The 19,563-nt window shown below is 37.2% G+C and overlaps 1 protein-coding gene across 9 annotated transcripts in view; it reads right to left on the bottom strand.

Annotated features, from left to right (window-relative positions):
• The window catches only part of PPP1R12B (protein phosphatase 1 regulatory subunit 12B), a 246,141-nt gene extending 227,004 nt beyond the window's left edge, over positions 1-19,137 (bottom strand). For 8 of the 9 annotated variants that reach the window (XR_012489060.1, XM_074308814.1, XM_074308815.1 and 5 more), the window contains exon 1: positions 18,698-19,137. Coding sequence is in view for 7 of the 9 variants with exons in the window: in XM_074308814.1 (XP_074164915.1) it covers positions 18,698-18,991 (294 nt within the window). In the remaining 2 variants the exon portion in view is untranslated. Of the gene's footprint in view, positions 1-18,506; positions 18,526-18,697 lie in introns of those variants that run through there. The other variant, XM_074308820.1, reaches the window with a different exon arrangement.
• Positions 19,138-19,563: the final 426 nt, after the last annotated feature.

Raw genomic sequence — 19,563 nt, 5'->3', positions numbered from 1 at the left:
CCCAAACCAACTTGACCAGAACTCTCTCTTTTACAAAACAATTAAGTACAAGTGATTATCCAGTGCCCACCTTGTAACCTCGAGTAACTCCTTTCATAGTCCTGACTTTAGTTTCTTCATCTGAAAAATGAAGAGTCCAATCTGGATGGTTTCCAAGGACACTTCTAGCTCTGAACCCTATCCATCTATGACTTGTTTTTGCTTCCAGACAGAATATGTGTTGCCTTAGTATCTAAGGCTTTAGTTCTTTAAAACTAAGCCATAGCAGCAATATCCAAGGTTAAGATTAAAATCTAAAAAGGAACTTGGGAGTTTTTTTGCTGCCAAAAACAGAGTAGCTAATAATATATGACAATCTATTGAAGGAACTGAGGATGGTTAGCCTAAAGAATTAAATTCTCCACATATTTAAAGGGCTGTCACATGAAAGAGGGATGAGGTTTTCACTCCAGAGTCTTAGAAGGCAGTCAATAAATATTCATTATGCACATAAGTACCAACTACTATGCTAAGCAGTAGAGATACAAAGACAAGTAAAAGACTGTCCCAGTTCTCAAAGAGTTTGAGAGTAAGAGAAGAGACAACTATAAATAAACCATATACATACAAGATAGTTAAAAAACCCATAATTCTTAAAACCTACACATCCTATAATGAAAACAAATTCACAGTGAACAGAAAGGCAGACTTTTCTAGAGTCTTAACGTTCAGCTCATACCTAATCCATCTAGTCTCCATTTGAGGGCTCCAAATATTTTCATTCCTCAAGATAGGCACAAAACTTGCTCATACCTGACTGTTGTTCTGAAGAATGGAACTTCTTTCTCTATTCTTGTTTTTAGTCATTTGTCAGTTGTGTCCAACTCTTCATGACAGCATTTGGGGTTTTCTTGGCAAGGACACTGAAGTGGTTTGCAGTTTCCTTTTCTAGCTCATTTTATAGGTGAGGAAACTGAGGCTAACAGGGTTAAGTGACTTGCCCAGAGTCACAGTGCTAGGAAGTGTCTGAGGCAAGATTTGAGCTGAATCTTCCTGACTCCATGATGGGTATTCTATCTGTGCCACCTAGCTGCTCTTTTTTCTCTGCTTCTACCTTCCTTCAATGATGCAAATAAAGTGATTTTTTTGAAAGACACCAAATTTATCTTCACTTTTCATTATTTCTCTTTTCTTTGAACACATTCCTTTCCAATTCAAATAAGAAAAAAAAGCTCAAAATAGTGTCCAAACTAGTTAAAAAGAATTAGTTTCACTGTATAAAATATTATCCAGGGGCAGCTAGGTGGCGCAGTGGATAGAGCACCAGCCCTGAATTCAGGAGGACCCAAGTTCAAATCTGATCTCAGACACTTAACACTTCCTAGCTATGTGACCCTGGGCAAATCACTTAACCCCACCCTCAAAGGGAAAAAAAAATATTATCCAAAATAACTGAGCTTCTAGTTAGAATTTAGAACTATTTAATTTTCTGGTATCTTCCATTTCAATGGAACAAAATCATTCCACTAAAGTATATTTTAATAAAATAATTCTTTTCTAACTCAGATCCAATTGATCAATGATGGACAGAATCAGCTACACCCAGAGAAGGAACACTGGGAAATGAGTGTAAACTGTTTGCATTTTTATTTTTCTTCCCAGGTTATTTTTACCTTCTGAACCCAATTCTTCCTTTGCAACAATAACAACAAAAATTCAGTTCTGCACACATATATTGTATCTAGGATATACTATAACAGATTTAACATGTATGGGACTGCCTCCCATCTAGGGGAAGGGGTGGAGGGAAGGAGGGAAAAATTCGGAACAGAAGGGAGTGCAAGGGATGTTGTAAAATGTTGCAAAAAATTACCTATGCATATGTATTGTAAAAAAAAAAAAAAGTTATAATTATAAAATTAATTTTTAAAAATAAAATAAAATAATTCTTTAAATTTACTTCACTTTACTTTAAATATTTATTATTTGCCTATGATGTACAAGGAACTGCTCTGGTCAGTCAATAAACATTTATTAAGTCCTTAGGCTGCCTTTAAGAAATCATTCAAATAGACATTATATATATATATATGTATATATATATATATATATATATATATATATATATATATATATATATATATGTAGATACAGATATACAGAAGGTAAGTTTTGAGATGAATTATAATAAATTCAAGAAGGGGTGAAAGGGAAGGACAGGTGGGCAGATACAGAAGGATGATGGGTTATCAAGCATGGTGGATAGTCAGAAAAAAGGCAGAGACAGAGTTAGGAATACCCAAAAGGCCATTGCTGCTAGATCATAAGAGTACAAAGAGGGGACCAAAGTGTAAAAAGACTGGAAAGATAAGAGAACTGGTGGGTTGTAATGGATTTTAAATGACAGAGTGCTTTATAGTTGATCCTAAAAATAAGACATCAGGAGACATAGAATAAGGGAATTTGTTGTGAGAGAGAGAGAGAGAGAGAGAGAGAGAGAGAGAGAGAGAGAGAGAGAGAGAGAGAGAGAGAGAGAGAGAGAGAGAGAAGAAAGAGAGAAGAGAGAGAGAGAGAGAGAAGTAATAGGAAATAAGTCTAGAAAAGTAGGCTAGTATCATTTTGTGAAGAGATTTATATGCTAAGCTGAAGAGTTTATATCTTATCCTAAAGGCAATAGAGTACTTCTAAAGATTCTTAAGTAGGAGAGTGATATGATAAGGCTAGCACTTTAGGAATATCAAATTTTGGCACCAGTGGAAATGATAGACTTAAGAAGAAGAGAGCCTTTGAAGCTCATTTGGAAAACTGTTGTCTAGGAAAGAGCTAATAACAGCTTGAACAGGGGTGGTAATCAGGTAAACAGCATTTGAAAGATGTTGGGAAGATAAAATCAGTAACATTTGGCAATTGATTGGATATGGGGAAGGGTGGAATGAAGAAGGAAGAGTCAAAAACTACTCTGAGGAGGGAAATTTGGATAACTAGAAGGGCTGGTTTTTTCCTCAATAAAAATAAATTATGTTTGAGAAAGGGCAGGATAAGGGGAAAAATAATAAATTGTTTTGGGTATGCCGAATTTCAGATGCTTACAGGGCTTCCGGACAAATTACAAATTGAAAAGATGAATTTCAGCTTTCTATTATTCTCTATTACACTGAAGAACTATCCCTGAATGTAATAAAAATCATTTTAAAATTGCATGAAAAAACTGAAAATTCTCTGATAAAACAAACAATGAAAGTTAAAATATTAATAACATTCACAGAACTTTAATGCTAGACAACTGCTTTAAAGATAATCTCACTCAACCACTATTCAAAGTATGACTACCACTTGAATAACCTTCATAACCATGTACTTGAATGTGTGAAGATAATCTGTTCCATTTTCAGATAGCATTAATTACAAAGAAATTTTTCCTCATGAAAAACTGAAATCTGCCTCCCTGTAAATTTTACCCATTCATTTTAGTGCTGTTCTCTTAAGACATAGAAAATTCCAACTTTCAAATATTTAAAGACAATGATTAAATTCCCTCTAAATTTTCTCCAGCCTAAACATCTCCAGCTCTTTCAACCTTTCCATATGTTACACAATTCTCAATATCTTCATGATTATCTTCTTAAAAGCCAAGTGATATGCCTGCTTGTCAATGAGTTTCCTAAAAGGTAGTCCTTAGAAACATTATGGCCTGATCAGTTAAAAATCTTCCTTCCTATCACTCTTCCTCTTGCCATTCCAGTTCAAGGAGCACAGTGAGGCAGTTAGGTAGCAAAATGGACAGTTTGGGGCTTGAAGTTTAAAAGATTTTCATTCAAATTCTGCCTCAGACACTTAGCAGTTAAACAGGCAAGCCTCTCTTATTCTCAGTTTCTTTGCATGATAATGGGAACAATAATAATACCTGCCTCACAGGATTGTAGTGAGAATCAAGCAAAATAACATATATAAAACATATATATATACACATATATGTATATAATAACATATATAAAACATTTTGCAATCCTTAAAATGTAATAAATGTTATAAATCCTATTACCATCAAGGAAATTTAAGATTACATTAATTTTTTGGCAACTAAATTGCTACCAACATCCTCATATTGAATTGGCAGTTAACTAAAACCCCTTGGAGGTCTTTCACAAACTGCCAAAAAGCCCAATCTTCCCAATGCTATTTTTATGCAGCTGACTTCTGACACCATAAGACTTTTCATGGGTCATTACTATAGCATGAGAGCCATCGATGAACTTAAAGGGACCTCAGGGATCTAGAATAAGAATTCTGCCATGACATCCACAAGTAATCAATTGGTCATTCTTGGGAGATCTTTGGAGAGGAGAAAGCCACTGCCCCATCAAAACAGCCCTACAGGATATAAAGAGACTTCTGGAAAAAAAAATCCGATTTGTACAGCTTCTCTACAACTTTTCCCTTCTGGCTCTGGTTGTTGGTTCTCCCTCAGAGGGATGGTTCATTAGAGAGTGCCCTGGGTACAGAGTCAGAAAAGCCTGATTTCCAATCCTCAGAAATTCATGAGCTGCCAGACCTTGGAAAGGTCACTTGACTTCTGCTTGAGAACCTGAGGGTTCTCAACTCCAAAATGAGGATAATAACAGCACTGAGGTGAGATGGGAGGAGATATTTGGAAAGCACTCAGTATAGAGCTTGGCATGTAGCAGGTGCCCCCCAAATACTTGACAACAGTTATCTTGTTCTTTACCCTCAAGTCCTTTCTACTTCCTTCAACCAATCCAGAATACGGGATAGTCTCAAGATCCTTCAATTCTTTGTCACCTTCTTCAAAACACTCTCTAGACAAACACAACCTTCCCCAAACCTGATTCTTATGCAAATAATTTCCTAACGAATCAAACAAATCTAATGTCTTAACCACCGCTACCTCCCCTAGAGGGGAAAGGTATTGAATACAATACCTTTCATGTAACCTAAACAGAGACTATCAAGAGAACCATCCCCTATCTCAATCTGGACAATCTTCCTCTCTTAAATCAGTCTAAGATGCTGCTGACTTTTTTGGCTACAACATTGCACTGTTGATTCCAATTAACCTCACAATTCATTAAAAATCCTTTATCTTTTCCACATAAACTTGTCCTAGTTATGCCTTCCCAGTGCTGTACTAAAGAAGCTAATGCATTTTTAAACACAAGTGTAGGACCTTGCCTTTAGCCCTATTACATTTAACATTATTAGGTTCTAATCTATCAAGATGCTTTTGCATCCTGACAGTAATCCAACATATTGGCTTTCCCTTCTAGCCTTACAACAACTGTAAATTTGACAAGTATGCCTTCTGTGCCTTCATCCAAATCAACTGACAAAAATGTGAAACGGCATAAAGTCAAGGACAGTTCCCTAGAGCACTCCACTAGAAAGCTCCCCATGTATTTCATATTCCCTTCATCAATGCATTAATGACTTTTGGTCTCACCAGTTCAAACAATCTTGTACCTACTTAAATTGTACTATTATCTAATCCACAAATCAATCCACATCTGTGTGTGTGTCTCTCTCTCTTTCTCTCACATACACATGTGTGTATAAACCTGAGCCAATCATCATTTCTTTACACCCTCAAGGCAACAAAAAGATGGGTACTGATCTGCATTGGGAGGCATTTACTCAATGAAGTTTCTTATACCAATGAAAGTACCAGTCTATAACAACAAAAAGTCAATAAAAGTTGCCCTCAGCTTCCAAAGACACTTGGTAAATTTTGAACTTTAACTTGATTTTGGAATTCCTGATGATTTTCTAAAAGCATCCCATCAGACTTTTGAACACATCTTCAGTTACCTTTAATATGAGATTTTTTAAATATTCATTTTTTTGGTGAGATCCCTGTACATTGATATTGGTTTCTTCTTTTTCATCCAAGCTTTTTGTTGCTTCTTCAATGTTTTATTCTTCCTATTCTTTATGGCTGCTTTTCTCGGTAGGATTTTAAGCCACTAGATCCAACTTATCCTTTCTCTGAACCCTGTGAAATCTTCTCTCAAAAATCTAGGGTGCATTATATGTCAGATATGCCCAAGTGATTGTAATTAAAGTTTTCTGAGGAACCAAAAATTAATCCTCCTCCTTACTCCTTTGTATCACAAACACCTAATCTAGAAAAGTAGCCCATCTGGATGACTATACAGTAAGAACTGGCTGCAGGGCCATTTTCTTAACTTGTTACCTTAGATTTCCCCACACTGACTGTCACAGGATCACACATCCAGAAGGGATCTCAAAGACATCAAGACCATTTCCTCATTTTAAAGATACCAAATTGAGGTCCAGAAAGCTTCAGTGATTTGCCCAAGGTCCTACAGGGACTAAGTGTCAAAGGGAAGAACTGGTCCCAGGTTCTCTAAATCTAGGGGCAGGGATTTTCCTACTGCTCCACCATGCTTACTGGGCGTGGCTTTATTTTATCTCATTAGACACATACTATGCATTTGAATAGACACACATGTACATGCACAGTTTTCTGCAAGAGACTCAGCATGTCAAAATCTTTCTGGACCCTGATTTTGTCATTCAATATATTGGCCACTCCTTCCAACTTTATGTCATGAACAAATCTGATATGTCACTTAAGTCTTCATAAGCACTGATAAAAATGTTGTCTGTAACTAAAGACCTTCCAGCTTGAAGATTAAGAGATACTACATAAGAAACACAAATTTAAAATGTTTAAAATGAAAACCTAAAATGTTGGTAATAAGATTATTTTATTTTGCATAAAGCTTTTAAAATAGTATTTTATTTCTCCAAGTACACATAAACATAGTTGTCAACATTCATTTTTATAGGATTTTGAATTTTAAATATTTTCCCCTCTCCTTTCCTCACTTTCCTCATCCCCAAGATAAGCAATCTGATAGGTTAAACATGTATAATACGTCTAAACATATTTTCTTATTTATCATGTTATGCAAGAAGAATCAGACCAAAAGGGGAAAAGACCACAAGAAAGAAGAAGCAAACAAACAAATAAGCAAAAAGTTTAAAAAAAAAAATACTATGCTTCAAACTACATGCAGTCTCCACAATTCTCTCTCTGGATGTGAATAGCATTTCCCATACAAGTCTATTGTTAATTGTCTTGGACCACACTGCTGAGAAGAGTCAACTCTATCACAATTGATCATCACATAATCTTGCTGTCACTGAGTACAATCATATATAATTTAAACAATAATGATGTTTTTTTCCCCATATATATGCCAATTTCATCAAGAGGAACCTGCTGGGGTAGGGACGGGTTTTTTTATTCACTAACAGACAAAAAGATTTTAGTTTAAATTCTAAGACATTACCAGTTTTATCAGGTAAGTTATAGACATGTCACACATCTACATTGGTGGAGGGGGCTTCCACATTGGATACTATCCACTGTTGAAAAGTACCACAACAAAGATTAATATACTATACACACAAGCATACACACACAGAGAAGAGTTTTCTCCTATCAGACCCAGTGTATCAAAAGATGTTTATTACATTTTAAACTCCTTCCAGCTTCAAATCCAACAACTATAATCCTTCACTCAGTGACACTCCCACAATTTCTTCTAGTTCTCCCACATAGGACAACATAAATGAACAAAACTGCTAAGAAGTCCCAGTCTAATGTTCATAATCATCGGTAAGTAATTATTGAGTGCTGATCATGGAACATTCATGGGGCCTGGGCTACATATATATATATATATATATATATGCTATACAACAGTATAGAATATTTTATTCCCAAAGTAGGCATAATTGAACCCAACACAAAGTTTCTAATGCATCAGAAATGGTTGGTGTTAACAATTATTGGCATTTATTTAAAAGATAATATTCCTTTGAATTAATCTGTACTTAATTTTATTAATTTCTTTGATTCAAAATTACTTCACTGAATTTCTTTTAAAAGGAAGAATGATTTGACAATGGTATTCAATTTTATGATATTCAATTAATGAAATATGTCCTGAACCAAAGTTATAATCACATCTAGAATTTTACTATCAATTCTTACCAGACTAAATGTCTGATTTTTGACTTGGTATTAAACAGTTATTAAACTGAGGCCCTGAGAATTAGCTATTTACATTCAATAAGAAGACAATTTTAAAAAGGAAAATCTGATCAGTATGATTTTATAATAACCTTGTTAATAATTTTAATTATATGAAAAGTGAAATAAACAGAACGAGGGAGAATGTTGCACACAATAATAACATTGTACAATGATCAACTATGAATGGCTTATCTATTTTTAGCAATAAGATAATGAAAGACAATTCTGAAGGAATCATGATGAAAAATACTATCCACCTCAAGAAAGAAGTGATGGTATAAAAATACAAATTGAAGCAAACTTTAATTATTATTATTATTTTTTTTTTGATCTGTTTTCTTCTGCAGCAAAGCTAATGTCCAAGTCTTTTGCCTGAGTACACATGTATAATCTATATTAAATTGTTTACTTTTTCATGGAGGGGAGAGATACAGGAGGGAGAGAATGGATTTGGAATTTAAAAATTTTTAAATGAATATTAAAAATGTGTTTACATGTAACTGAGAATTAAAATAAAATCAAAATTAAATTTAAAAGATAATGTTTATATTCCAAGACAAGTATGTAAAATCCTACTGGTAAATCATTCAGCCATAACCTAGCTTCCTCAACCCATTTATAACACTATTCTGGAACTGTCCCCTATTATGTCACTTCACCTAACATCAAGTGTTCGTGGAAGCAATTGAACAGTTTTGAGTAGGTTTAACTTATTAAAACTCATTAAAAAGGGGGCAGCTAGGTGGCGCAGTGGTTAGAGCACCAGCCTTGAATTCAGGAGGACCCAAGTTCAAGTTTGATCTCAGACACTTAACACTTCCTAGCTGTGTGACCCTGGGCAAGTCACTTAACCCCAGCCTCAAAAAAAAGAAAGAAAACTCATTAAAAAGTAATTCACTACAACTTCAACTATATGAGCAGGTTTACTTGACCAAGGATATAAGTATAATTCAAAATATCATAGACAATATATGACAGCATCACTTTCTAATGAAATTATGAGATCATAGATTTTAGATCTCAAAGGAACCTTGGAAACAACCTAAGGCAATCTCTTTATTTTACAGATAAGAAAAGTGAGCCCCAGAAGAGTGATGTGCCTGTCTAAGGTCACATAAGTAAGTACCTATTTCTTCTGACTCTAAATGTACTGCTCTTTTCTACTGTTCATACTACCTTCCTATTATGTCTATGAAAGCACCATATAAATGAAGTTACCTTGAAAGTGGTAGAATAAAAAGAATATAAAACGAAGATCCTGAAAACCTGAGAGCTGAAGTCAGATATGCAGCTAACTGCTCCCTACCAGCCCTTAGACAAGCCTGTTTTCTCTTCTGTATGATGGACTTGACAATCCCTCCTCTGCCTACCTCACAGGCTCAGAGTGTGAATGGAATGATAAAATGAAATGAGCCCATCTCTTCTACTATGTTTCCCAACCTGCCTTAATTCTACTGTTTCCTCTTTATTAATTACCGCCTATCTACCTAATATATAGCTTGCTTTGTATATACTTGCTTGCATCTGATCACTCTTATTAGTTTTTAAGGTCTATGAGGGGAGGGGCTGGTTTTTTTTTTTTTACCCTTTTTGTACTCCCAGCACTTAGTACAGTACCTGACACACCACAGACATTTGATAAATGTTTATTGATGGTCTAATGTGAAAACTATAATGCAATATGCAAATGTAAGGCATTGTTAATGATATGAGATTCCAGTGTTTTGAATTATGTCATGTTATATACTTAAATGTAACTTACTGATGATACAACTGTCATCAAAATCCTGCACATTCTTATCCCACAATCACTTGTAAGTAGTCTGCTTTAAATGGTTAGAACTAAATGTTGAAGAATTTCATTCTAAGGTTTAACAAAACTGAAAGCAAACCACAAATTCCTATTTAAACTTCATACCAAAAAAGCAAAATGTAAAACTTCACAAGACTTTCATCTACTTCTCTGATTAAGTTTCTAAGATCACAATCGGAAAATACTTTAAAAAGCAAAGAAAATAAAACAAACAATATTTATAGTCCAAAGCAAATAAAATAAGTATCTTTTGGATTCAAAGTCTCCATTATATTTCTTACATCATCAAATCTTTTTTCCCCCTGTATCATTTATTAAAACACTAAAGGTTCATTATCAATCCTTTTAGTACTACAGTTTAACCCCACAATTGCTGTGGCTCATTACTCTTAGTTATGCACATCTACTTCTTTTCTTTCTTCTTTTCTCTCTCTCTCTAAACAGACATATATATGCATACATACATACATACACATACACATACACACACACACACACACATATAATTGCAAGTTTTGTGAGAACAAAGATTTGTCCATTTATATATTTATTTTCTAACCCCTAAGTATTCAGCACAATTTCAGTCAAATAATAAAAGCTTATTTGATTGCTGACTATAAACACTACTTTACCACTTCTTAACTAATGTTGACTGACTATAGGATATGGAAAGAGAAACACTTCCACATCTTTAAATCAAACCCAGGCCACAAATCTCAAGTAACTCACAATCCAGAAAATTTGATTCCCAAGATGCTCTTTATCTTTTCTGGATAGGCACCAACCATTAAGTAAAGTACACAAGGAAAGTAATAAGCTTTTGTTGGGGGGGGGGGGGGGGGAGGAAGAAAGGCCAATTGAAATAAGAGAATGAAGATTTTTAAAATATTAGTCTGGAAGTGCCATAACACAGCCTTTAACAAACAATAATTTAGATCCACAGTCCTGCACAGAAGTTCATGGCTGTTCAACAATCCTCAGTTAGCTTTATTCTATTCTTGAAGCACTGATCAATCAGCTCATTATGTGATACTAGTCACACAGTGAGCTGGATGAAAGAAGATCATCACAACCTATCATTACAACTGGGAAAACAACTTAAACAGCATTATTTCCCATCTGGGTGTTCTTCTGGATGCCATCTTTTGTCTTCAGAAATTATTCTTCCTACAAGATCACTCTGATACATCTCCTCCTTAATACATGTTCATTGACTGATTGGCTGACTGAAACAGCAAGACCATATAATTGTTGTGTATTTGGAGAAGGTGAATAAGTAAAAGGAAAAAACCTGAAAGGAAAGATTTGAATTGAAAGGAAGAATCTGATTATCATCAAAGTCAACAGCAGTTAATAAATAGACTCTTGAATAACATAAAAAAAAACCACCTAACACTTCATCTCTATTGATAAAGATTTAATAAGAAAAGCTATTCCCAGTTTAAAACTCAAACCACTAAAAGAAACCTGAAAAAGTCATTTAGCCTAGTCCTATGATTATCAGAATTACAATTAAGCTACCAAAAAAGTAAATAAAATAACATATATGGACAATTTTTAAGAAGCTCAAAATAAAATTCCACAAACTAGTGTGGTAACACAGCTATTTAATAGGACTTTACTAATAAAGAGCAAGAATTTGGCTAGAAAGAAAATCCAGGCAGAGAAAAATCACTCATAGTTACCACCTCAAAAACAAAATGCCCTGTATCCAATGTTAGCTCTGCTCTAAAATCCAAGATCTGGATCAAGCAAAAAAAAAAAAAAAAAAAAAAAGGAGCCAGATTTCCAATATACTACAAAAAAAAAAAAAACAAAAAAAACAACAACAACAACAACAAAAACCATAAAAACCAAAAAGAAGAGACTGAGTCAATGCTTTTCTGGCCTTGCTATTAGAAAGGAGCCAAAAGGATCTCTACTTTGAACACTTATTTTTCCTGTATCCTGGCTCTACGGAAAAATGCCAAAGTGAGGCAAAATTGACTGGAGTTACAATTATTTGGTTACAAGATGGAAACATGGTATAGGGGAAAGAATACCAACATGGCTAATAAAAGAATTTGTTTTGCCTGATGAGACATGTTTGCAATGGTTTCAACTTTCTTGCTTTCTCAGTCTGGGAAGGAGGAGGTAAGAGAAAATTTCAAACTTTAAAAAAAAAAAAAAAAAAAAAATTGAATTAAAAAAAATAAAGGATACCTGAGGACCTGAGTTTGCACCTCTCCTTTGATACTTAACTATGTGACCTGGGGCAAGTCATTTAACCCTTAGTGTCTCAAATCTTACATGCAAAATAGGGATACTATTTGAACTAGTTAACAGAATTAATGTAAAGAAAAGAAACAAGTTATAAACCTTAAAGGATCATATAAATTAAGTTAATATGATTGTGATGATCAGGAATGGGCACCACTTTTGTTTATAGTAGCAGTGGAGAAGAAACAGATAAATATTTTCATTTCAACATGCAAGTTAACTCTCTCCTATTTAAGTAAACATAATTATGATGATCTTCAAGTTTATAATGACTTTAGCCTCACTGGAAGAAAAAGAAGAGAATAAATATGTAGAAATTGTGTGCCAAAACTGGGCACAGGTGCTTTACAAATATTGTCTCATCAGATCCTTATAACCCTGGGAGAGAAACTGATATTACCCCTATTTTATACTTTAGGAAATTGAGGCAAAGGTAGTGACTTGCCCAGGATCACACAGAGAGTTAGTGCCTGTAGCTAAATTTAAACCCAAGTCTTCTTACCTCCAAGCTCAGTACTGAAGTTCTCTGCGGCTATTTGCTCATCTCCCTTCCATGGCTAGGGTCAACTCAATTTCAGAATAATTAAGATTAATTTCATACCACAGCATTGTGTAAAATGAAAAGAGCCCTGAGTTCCAATACTAGCCCTGAAGTCACTAGCTGTGACATTGAGCAAATCCCTTAAACTTCTCTTGGCCCAAATTTCCTACCTGCATGAGTATCATTTTACAAGTGATGATCAAAGAATATAACCATTTTGGAAGGAAAGAAGAAGGAAGGAAGGAAGGAAGGAAGGAAGGAAGGAAGGAAGGAAGGAAGGAAGGAAGGAAGGAAGGAAGGAAGGAAGGAAGGAAGGAAGGAAGGAAGGAAGGAAGGAAGGAAGGAAGGAAGGAAGGAAGGAAGGAAGGAAGGAAGGAAGGAAGGAAGGAAGGAAGGAAGGAAGGGAGGGAGGGAGGGAGGGAGGGAGGGAGGGAGGGAGGGAGGGAGGGAGGGAGGGAGGGAGGGAAGGGAGGGAGGGAGGGAGGGAGGGAGGGAGGGAGGGAGGGAGGGAGGGAGGAAGGAAGGAAGGAAGGAAGGAAGGAAGGAAGGAAGGAAGGAAGGAAGGAAGGAAGGAAGGAAGGAAGGAAGGAAGGAAGGAAGGAAGGAAGGAAGGAAGGAAGGGAGGGAGGGAAGAAATGCTAATTAACAATTTTGTAAAAATGAGCCAAATCCCTAGGGGGAAAAAAAAATCCAATTAATCAAATTTTGTTTCTCTCCATGCTCATCAGACTGACAATGATGAAAGATGGAAACACAAGGCTAGAGTCCTACATACCCAACAAATTTTAACCTGGGTCAATGAACTTTGGGAAATAGTTTGCTAGCTATATTTTGCTGCAATTGATTTCTTTTGTAATCTTAGGTATTTTGTGTTACACTTTAAAAACACTTTTCTGAGAAGAGGTTTAGAAGGTTCACCAGCATACCAAAGAAGTCCATAATGCAAAAAAGATTAAGAATTCCTGGTCTATAGAAAGACTAATATTTATAATATACAAATGATATACTGTTGGTGGAGCTGTTAGTGCAACCCTCTGGAAAAATAATTTAGAATTATGCAAGAAAAGTGAATAATCTGTTAGTATTGTTTGATCCAGTAAGTCTGCTACTGATGTATATATTTATATGTATCCATATATTTTGGAATATTTCTAGCAGCACTCTAGAAGCAAAAAATGAAAATAAAAGGGAGTGTTCATCAGCAGCACAATTGCCAGGCAAGCTAATATATGAATGCAATGGAATACTACTCTACCATCATAAGTGACAAATAGCTAAGATTTATATAGGAAGACCTAAATGAATTGTGACCCAGTCCTGAAGAAGGAAAAACCAGAAGACACTCTGTCCAACTTAACTACAAACTAATTACCCAGTGATGAGGAATGAAGAAAAATCTTCAATAAGAAGTCGCTGGATTGTATTCCCAGGAAAAAAAAAAAAAAAAAGATGAAGAAAAGTTCAGATTAAAGAAAAGACCCTAGTATACCAGAAAAAAAAAAAGTTCCTATATATTATAAAACAAAGTGTTCTCCAGAATACATTGCTATAACTCACCTATCTTTCTGTATCCACTCATGTGTGGCCCCTTCCACCAATGATGAGCTTTTCCTAGTCTCTATTTGGGGAAAGCTCCTAAGCCAGTCACTCCCAATTCACCAAACAATCAATAAGCCCCAACACCAAGGGTACTTACTTTTCCACCACAACCAATTTTCAATTATTAATTTATGTGTTTGTTTTCCCCAAGAGAATATAAATTCCTTGAGAGCAAGAACTGTCTTTCTTTAGTGTCAGGCCAACTGTAAGTACTTAATAATTGTTTGTTGACTAAAATATAATATGCAAAAAGACTAAAATAATGTAAGTAAAAACAGTTTTAAAAGGTAGCTGACTAACCTAATAAAAAATCTTAGAGGTGGAGGCCAGATGATGAAATTTATTTCTCTACTCTAGACAGAAAGGCAGAGGGCTAAGATTGCTGTATATACTAACAGACAGCTCTTGTGTTGATCAATTTGGCTGAACTGTTTTTAATTTTAATGAAGAAGTCAATGAGAAATGGAGTTTTCAAGGAATGACTATAGTATATCAAAAGGCATTAAAAAAATAAATAGAAAGGGTTTGTGTAAATGATGATTTTAGAGATCAATAATCTGTGGGCTGTGGGCTAAATTAGAATAAGTCTAATATGCCAATCATTGATAAGGAAACTAGAGCCATTTGAAGATAGGCATGACTGAAGTCCTGACTATTCCAACCTAAACTAAAAACATAGAACCATTAAAAACAATCTTAATGTAAGTGAATTCAAAAATCAATGAAGCTGCATTTAGCAAGTGTTTGATCTGAATTAATACTGTGCTTGGTGCTGGTGATAGAGAGAGAGAGGAAGGGAGGAAAGAAAGAAGAAGGAAGGAAAGAAAGAAGAAGGAATGAAGGAGGAAGGGAAGGAAGGAGAGAGGAAGGAAGGAAGAAAGGAAACACTCCTCAAGGAGCTTATACTCTAATGGATTCTAATATTTGTAATTGTAACTATATGAAGAATATGCACAAAATAAATAGTCATAAAGGTAGGGCACTAGCAATTGGAGGAGCAGTGAACTTGAGCACAGTTTGGAAAGAAGGAGGAATTCTATGAGATGGAGGTGAGAAGAGATTGAATTCCAGGAAAGGGGGCTTGCTCATGCAAAGATAGCAGATGGAATGTTGTTGTATATGAGGCCAGTAAGAAGGTCAGTATATTTAACATGTATGGGACTACCTGCCATTTAGGGGAGGAGATGAAAGGAAGAAGGGGAAAAGTTGGAACAGAAGTTTTTGCAAGGGTCAATGTTGAAAAATTACTCATGCATATGTTTTGCATATAAAAAGCTATAATTTTTAAAAAAAAATTTATAGGCTGTAGTTAGGTTCTTAAAAGGGTTCAAAAGTTTGTATTTGATCCCAGAAGAAATAGGGAGTTATTGGGAACTGAGTCATATGACTGGATTGGACCTCCTGACAGTTCTAGAGATGGAATTGGGTTATTGCAAATAGCCAACTGCTCCCCTCAGATTCAGCCCTTCTAGAAATAAGAAAGCATTCTGTTCTGTAACTCAGTCTTCCATTCAGCTGAATTTACTATCTATTTTCCCAGGATAATCACTTGTCCAGTCACTGCAGACTAATAATTTTGTAAATATGGTCTCCAAGGGACTGTATCCCAATACTCCAAAACCCACATCTCTTAAGAGTCACAATGTGGAGACTTTCCCTATAGGATGCTATCTTTTAGTTTTGCCAAAAAAATATTCTCCACGTTTACCAACCCATGAATAATTACCAACCTAATCTCGCCAGGAAATATATAAATAATTTAACTAATAATAACTATTTTACATGTACCCAGTATGAAGTATCTACTTAACTTAAGCAAGTAAGTGGTTATTTGAAATTATATTTTTTGAAAGACCTTTATAGTTACAAAGATAAAAGACAATTCACACCATCTTAAATAAAGCATCAAGTTTCTGTGCTTTGGTAACAATATGTTTAACCTTTGAGGTGTTTTCTATTCCCACCCATTTCAAGTTACATTAATAGTTTTCCTAGTGCTTGTTATCTTGGACTCAGATACTTTGTGGCTTTACTAATAAAGATTGCCAAGAAGAGTAAATCAGAAGTACTAAGACAACACCTACAAAAAACTACTACCATGTGGAATGAAAAAACTTGCTGTGACCTTGTAGGACAAAAAGAAAACACATAGAAGGAAACTCAAAGTAGAGAAATTCTTTAAGGTGGCTTCCTTCTAAAAAAACAAGATGAGAGGTTACAGATGCTGCTACATTTGGCTAGACCTCTAAAACAAAAACAAAAAAAAAAAAAAAAAGGGGAGCATTATCTAGATAATTAAGGTCAAATCTGCTGTATAACCAATGAATAAAGTGCTTTTTAAAACTGATTTATCCAGATAATTATCACCATTATCCACTTTATCAGAAAAGGATCAGTCTGAAAAGCAGGTTGTTCAATTTCTGGCTGCCCTTGACCTGCATTTTGAAAATAATCTTCTGTTTACCTTGAGAGTGATTCAGACCATGGAGAGACATAATGTTACTTTGCCGGAAACTGACTTACAAATGAGTGCCTGTGCCAATAAAGGCCCCTTGTCTAAATGTTAACAAAGAGAAAGCCTCCTCAATAGGAGGCTGTTTTGACCTCAAAGCCTTTAACCCGCCCTATGTTATTAGCTGAGCTCTTTCCAGTATAAATTGGTACTAGGACTTACTTAGTTGAGCTCACTATTGACCTGATTTGATGATACAAGAAATTCCAATTTTGGGATTAGCAGATGTAAAGAAAACAAAATTTCACACCTTTAATCCCAATATAGTCATGCTTCGGGGGATACTAAATGTCAAGCTATTTGTCAGTTATGACAGGGATTACACTTTAGAAGAACTAAGGAAAACAATCATAGGGCATTTATAAGGCAAAAAGAACCTTCTTTGGAAGGATAGCAATCAATGCGTAGGATGGCTATTCCTAGTGCGTTATGATAAAATCAAGTAGTCACTTTACAAAAAACAAAATTATTACACTGAGAAAACTTTCTGGGATGCTATGATTGAATCAATTATGTGTTGAAAAGGAAATGGGAAAGGTTTCTCTTTCCACCAAGAAATATCTGGATGACTTTTCTAGATGTCTCCTTCCCATTCAAAATAGGTCTACAAAACAAGAAACTTCCTGGACACCAAGTATCTCCCAAGGATTCCAAAGAGAAGTGAAACGGATGCATGTATGTTGGTCTCAGTCTGTCTCAATGTTCACATTCTCAGCGGTACAGGGGCACTGGTATAGAGGTACAAGTCCTCCCATATGGAGATTAACGGAAGTAAATAGGAATGAATGTATACTCCTCTAACCACTCTACAGCACCTATATACTGTTATATACAGTAACTTAAGCTGCTGGATGGTATTATTTAGGGGATTGTAATTCCCTAAATACTTGTTGAATCACGGCTAAGTAGACATTTATGATAACCACATTTACTTTGCCCAGATTGTGGACTTTGGTGGAAGGAACAGAAATGAGACAGATATAATGAATGAGCTATCAGCTCACCAAATTGACAAAGTAATATTTGAAAAATGAAATCCTTAACGTTATAAAGAAGCATAAACAGGAGTAAGAAAAGGTGTTGTTACCAAACTCCACATAAATAGAACTAGACACAGACTACAGGACGTGGGCAGAGGGAGGCCTTCTACAGTATTGTGAGAAGCAGAGAGGTCATTTTATATGTGACAGAGGACATAAGGGAAAGGAAGGTCTCCCATGATGGACAGCACCCAAGTCACACACTGCTTGTGCTTCGGAGGAAACAAAGCACTGGCGACAATGAATTAAGGGATTAAAAAAAAAGAGGGTTCTATGCAAGATAAAGTTGGATAACGAGTCTATGGGGACTTATGGATCCCGGCAGTGTAGAGGGAGCTACTAATCTGGGGACGCTGTGGCTGAGAACCGTCACGAGTCAGCAAAGCAAAAGTGGCTTCGCAGAGCTGCTGGCAGGTGAGCTGTCCTGAGGGGCTTGCTCTGAAATGATCTCAGCTATTCTATAGGGGGCAGCACAGACAGGGAGCCTTTCTATGAGGGGCACCAGACGAGTGACATTGACTAGACACCTATGTAGTGCTGCTCCTGGGAACGGTAACCCGGCAGAAGTGAAACTGAATCACCGAAAGGGTGGCGCCGCGGGCACACACACTGGCGCCTCCGACAGCTGGGGGGGAGAGGGGGTGTCGAGGGGCGCGGGCCAGTACACAATGTTGACACACCTGGGCAGTGAATGACACTGGTCCCGAGGGTGCTGCATGAGGAGCTGGGGCGGTCTTTGGTTGGCAAGAGGTGGCCGCTCAAAGGGAACACACAGATCAGCCCCGTGGCGGCCCAGGTCCCTGTCCCGCTGGACTGGGGCGCTCGCCCCTAAGGGGGAGGCCGGCGGGAGCTCGCAGGTGCCCGGGGTTACCTGGTGCAGGGCTGTCAGCCCGTCGACGTTGACCGTGTTGATGTCGGCTCCCCGGGCGAGCAGCCGCTTCACTTCGTCCGTGTCCCCGCTGGAGCAGGCTGCCAAGAAGACGGCCCCGTCCTCAAAGCGGACCCGAGGCCCCCCGCGGCGGGACGAAGGCAGCTGCCGTCCGGAGCCCCGCCGCTCCGCCGACTCCTGCTCAGTCAGCGAGCCCCGCCAGCGCCGAAGCTGTTCGGCCCGCCGCACCCGCGCTGACTCGGCCCGCTTCCCACCCAGGTGTTCCAGCTCTGCCATGGCCCCGGTCCCGGCTGCCGCCGCTGCTGCTAGCCTGGTCGCCGCCGCCGCCCTCCCAGCGATTCAACCGGGAGCAGAAGGCGGAGACCCCCGCGCAGCCATCTTTACTCCTCCCGCCGCCAGCGCCGCCCGCTCTACTCCCCCCAGCTTCAACACGCAGGCGCTGCCCGGACCGAGGAACATCATGGAATATGTAGTATCCAGAGCTAATCTACGAAGCCCTGGCTGCTCCACTGAGAACTACAAATCCCTGCATGCATCGCAAAAGAGGCGGTAACCAGTTGGCTTTTTTCTTCGCCGCGGTACCCAACGGGGTCACCTTTGCCCCGAAGTGTTCCAAATACTCCAACCATCTCTGGGACAGAACCGGGGGAGGCGGGGAGGCGGGGAGGGGGGAGGCGGGAAGGTGTCAGCCTTTTCCTCGTGGTGTTGTGGGAGTTGTAGTTCACTGTGAGCGTTATTTTACTACCGATCCTATTACTTTTATGTTCTCTCTTGGAAGTGGGAAAGAAGCAATCTTCTGCTCCTTTTTATCCAAAATAGGAAAGTAAAGCATAGATTACGCGAAAAAA

This window comes from Sminthopsis crassicaudata, chromosome 4 (genome assembly GCF_048593235.1).
Source record: "Sminthopsis crassicaudata isolate SCR6 chromosome 4, ASM4859323v1, whole genome shotgun sequence".
NCBI classification, from domain to species: Eukaryota; Metazoa; Chordata; class Mammalia; order Dasyuromorphia; family Dasyuridae; genus Sminthopsis; species Sminthopsis crassicaudata.
Note: the sequence above shows the minus strand (reverse complement) of the source record. Positions and strands in the feature narration are given on the sequence as shown.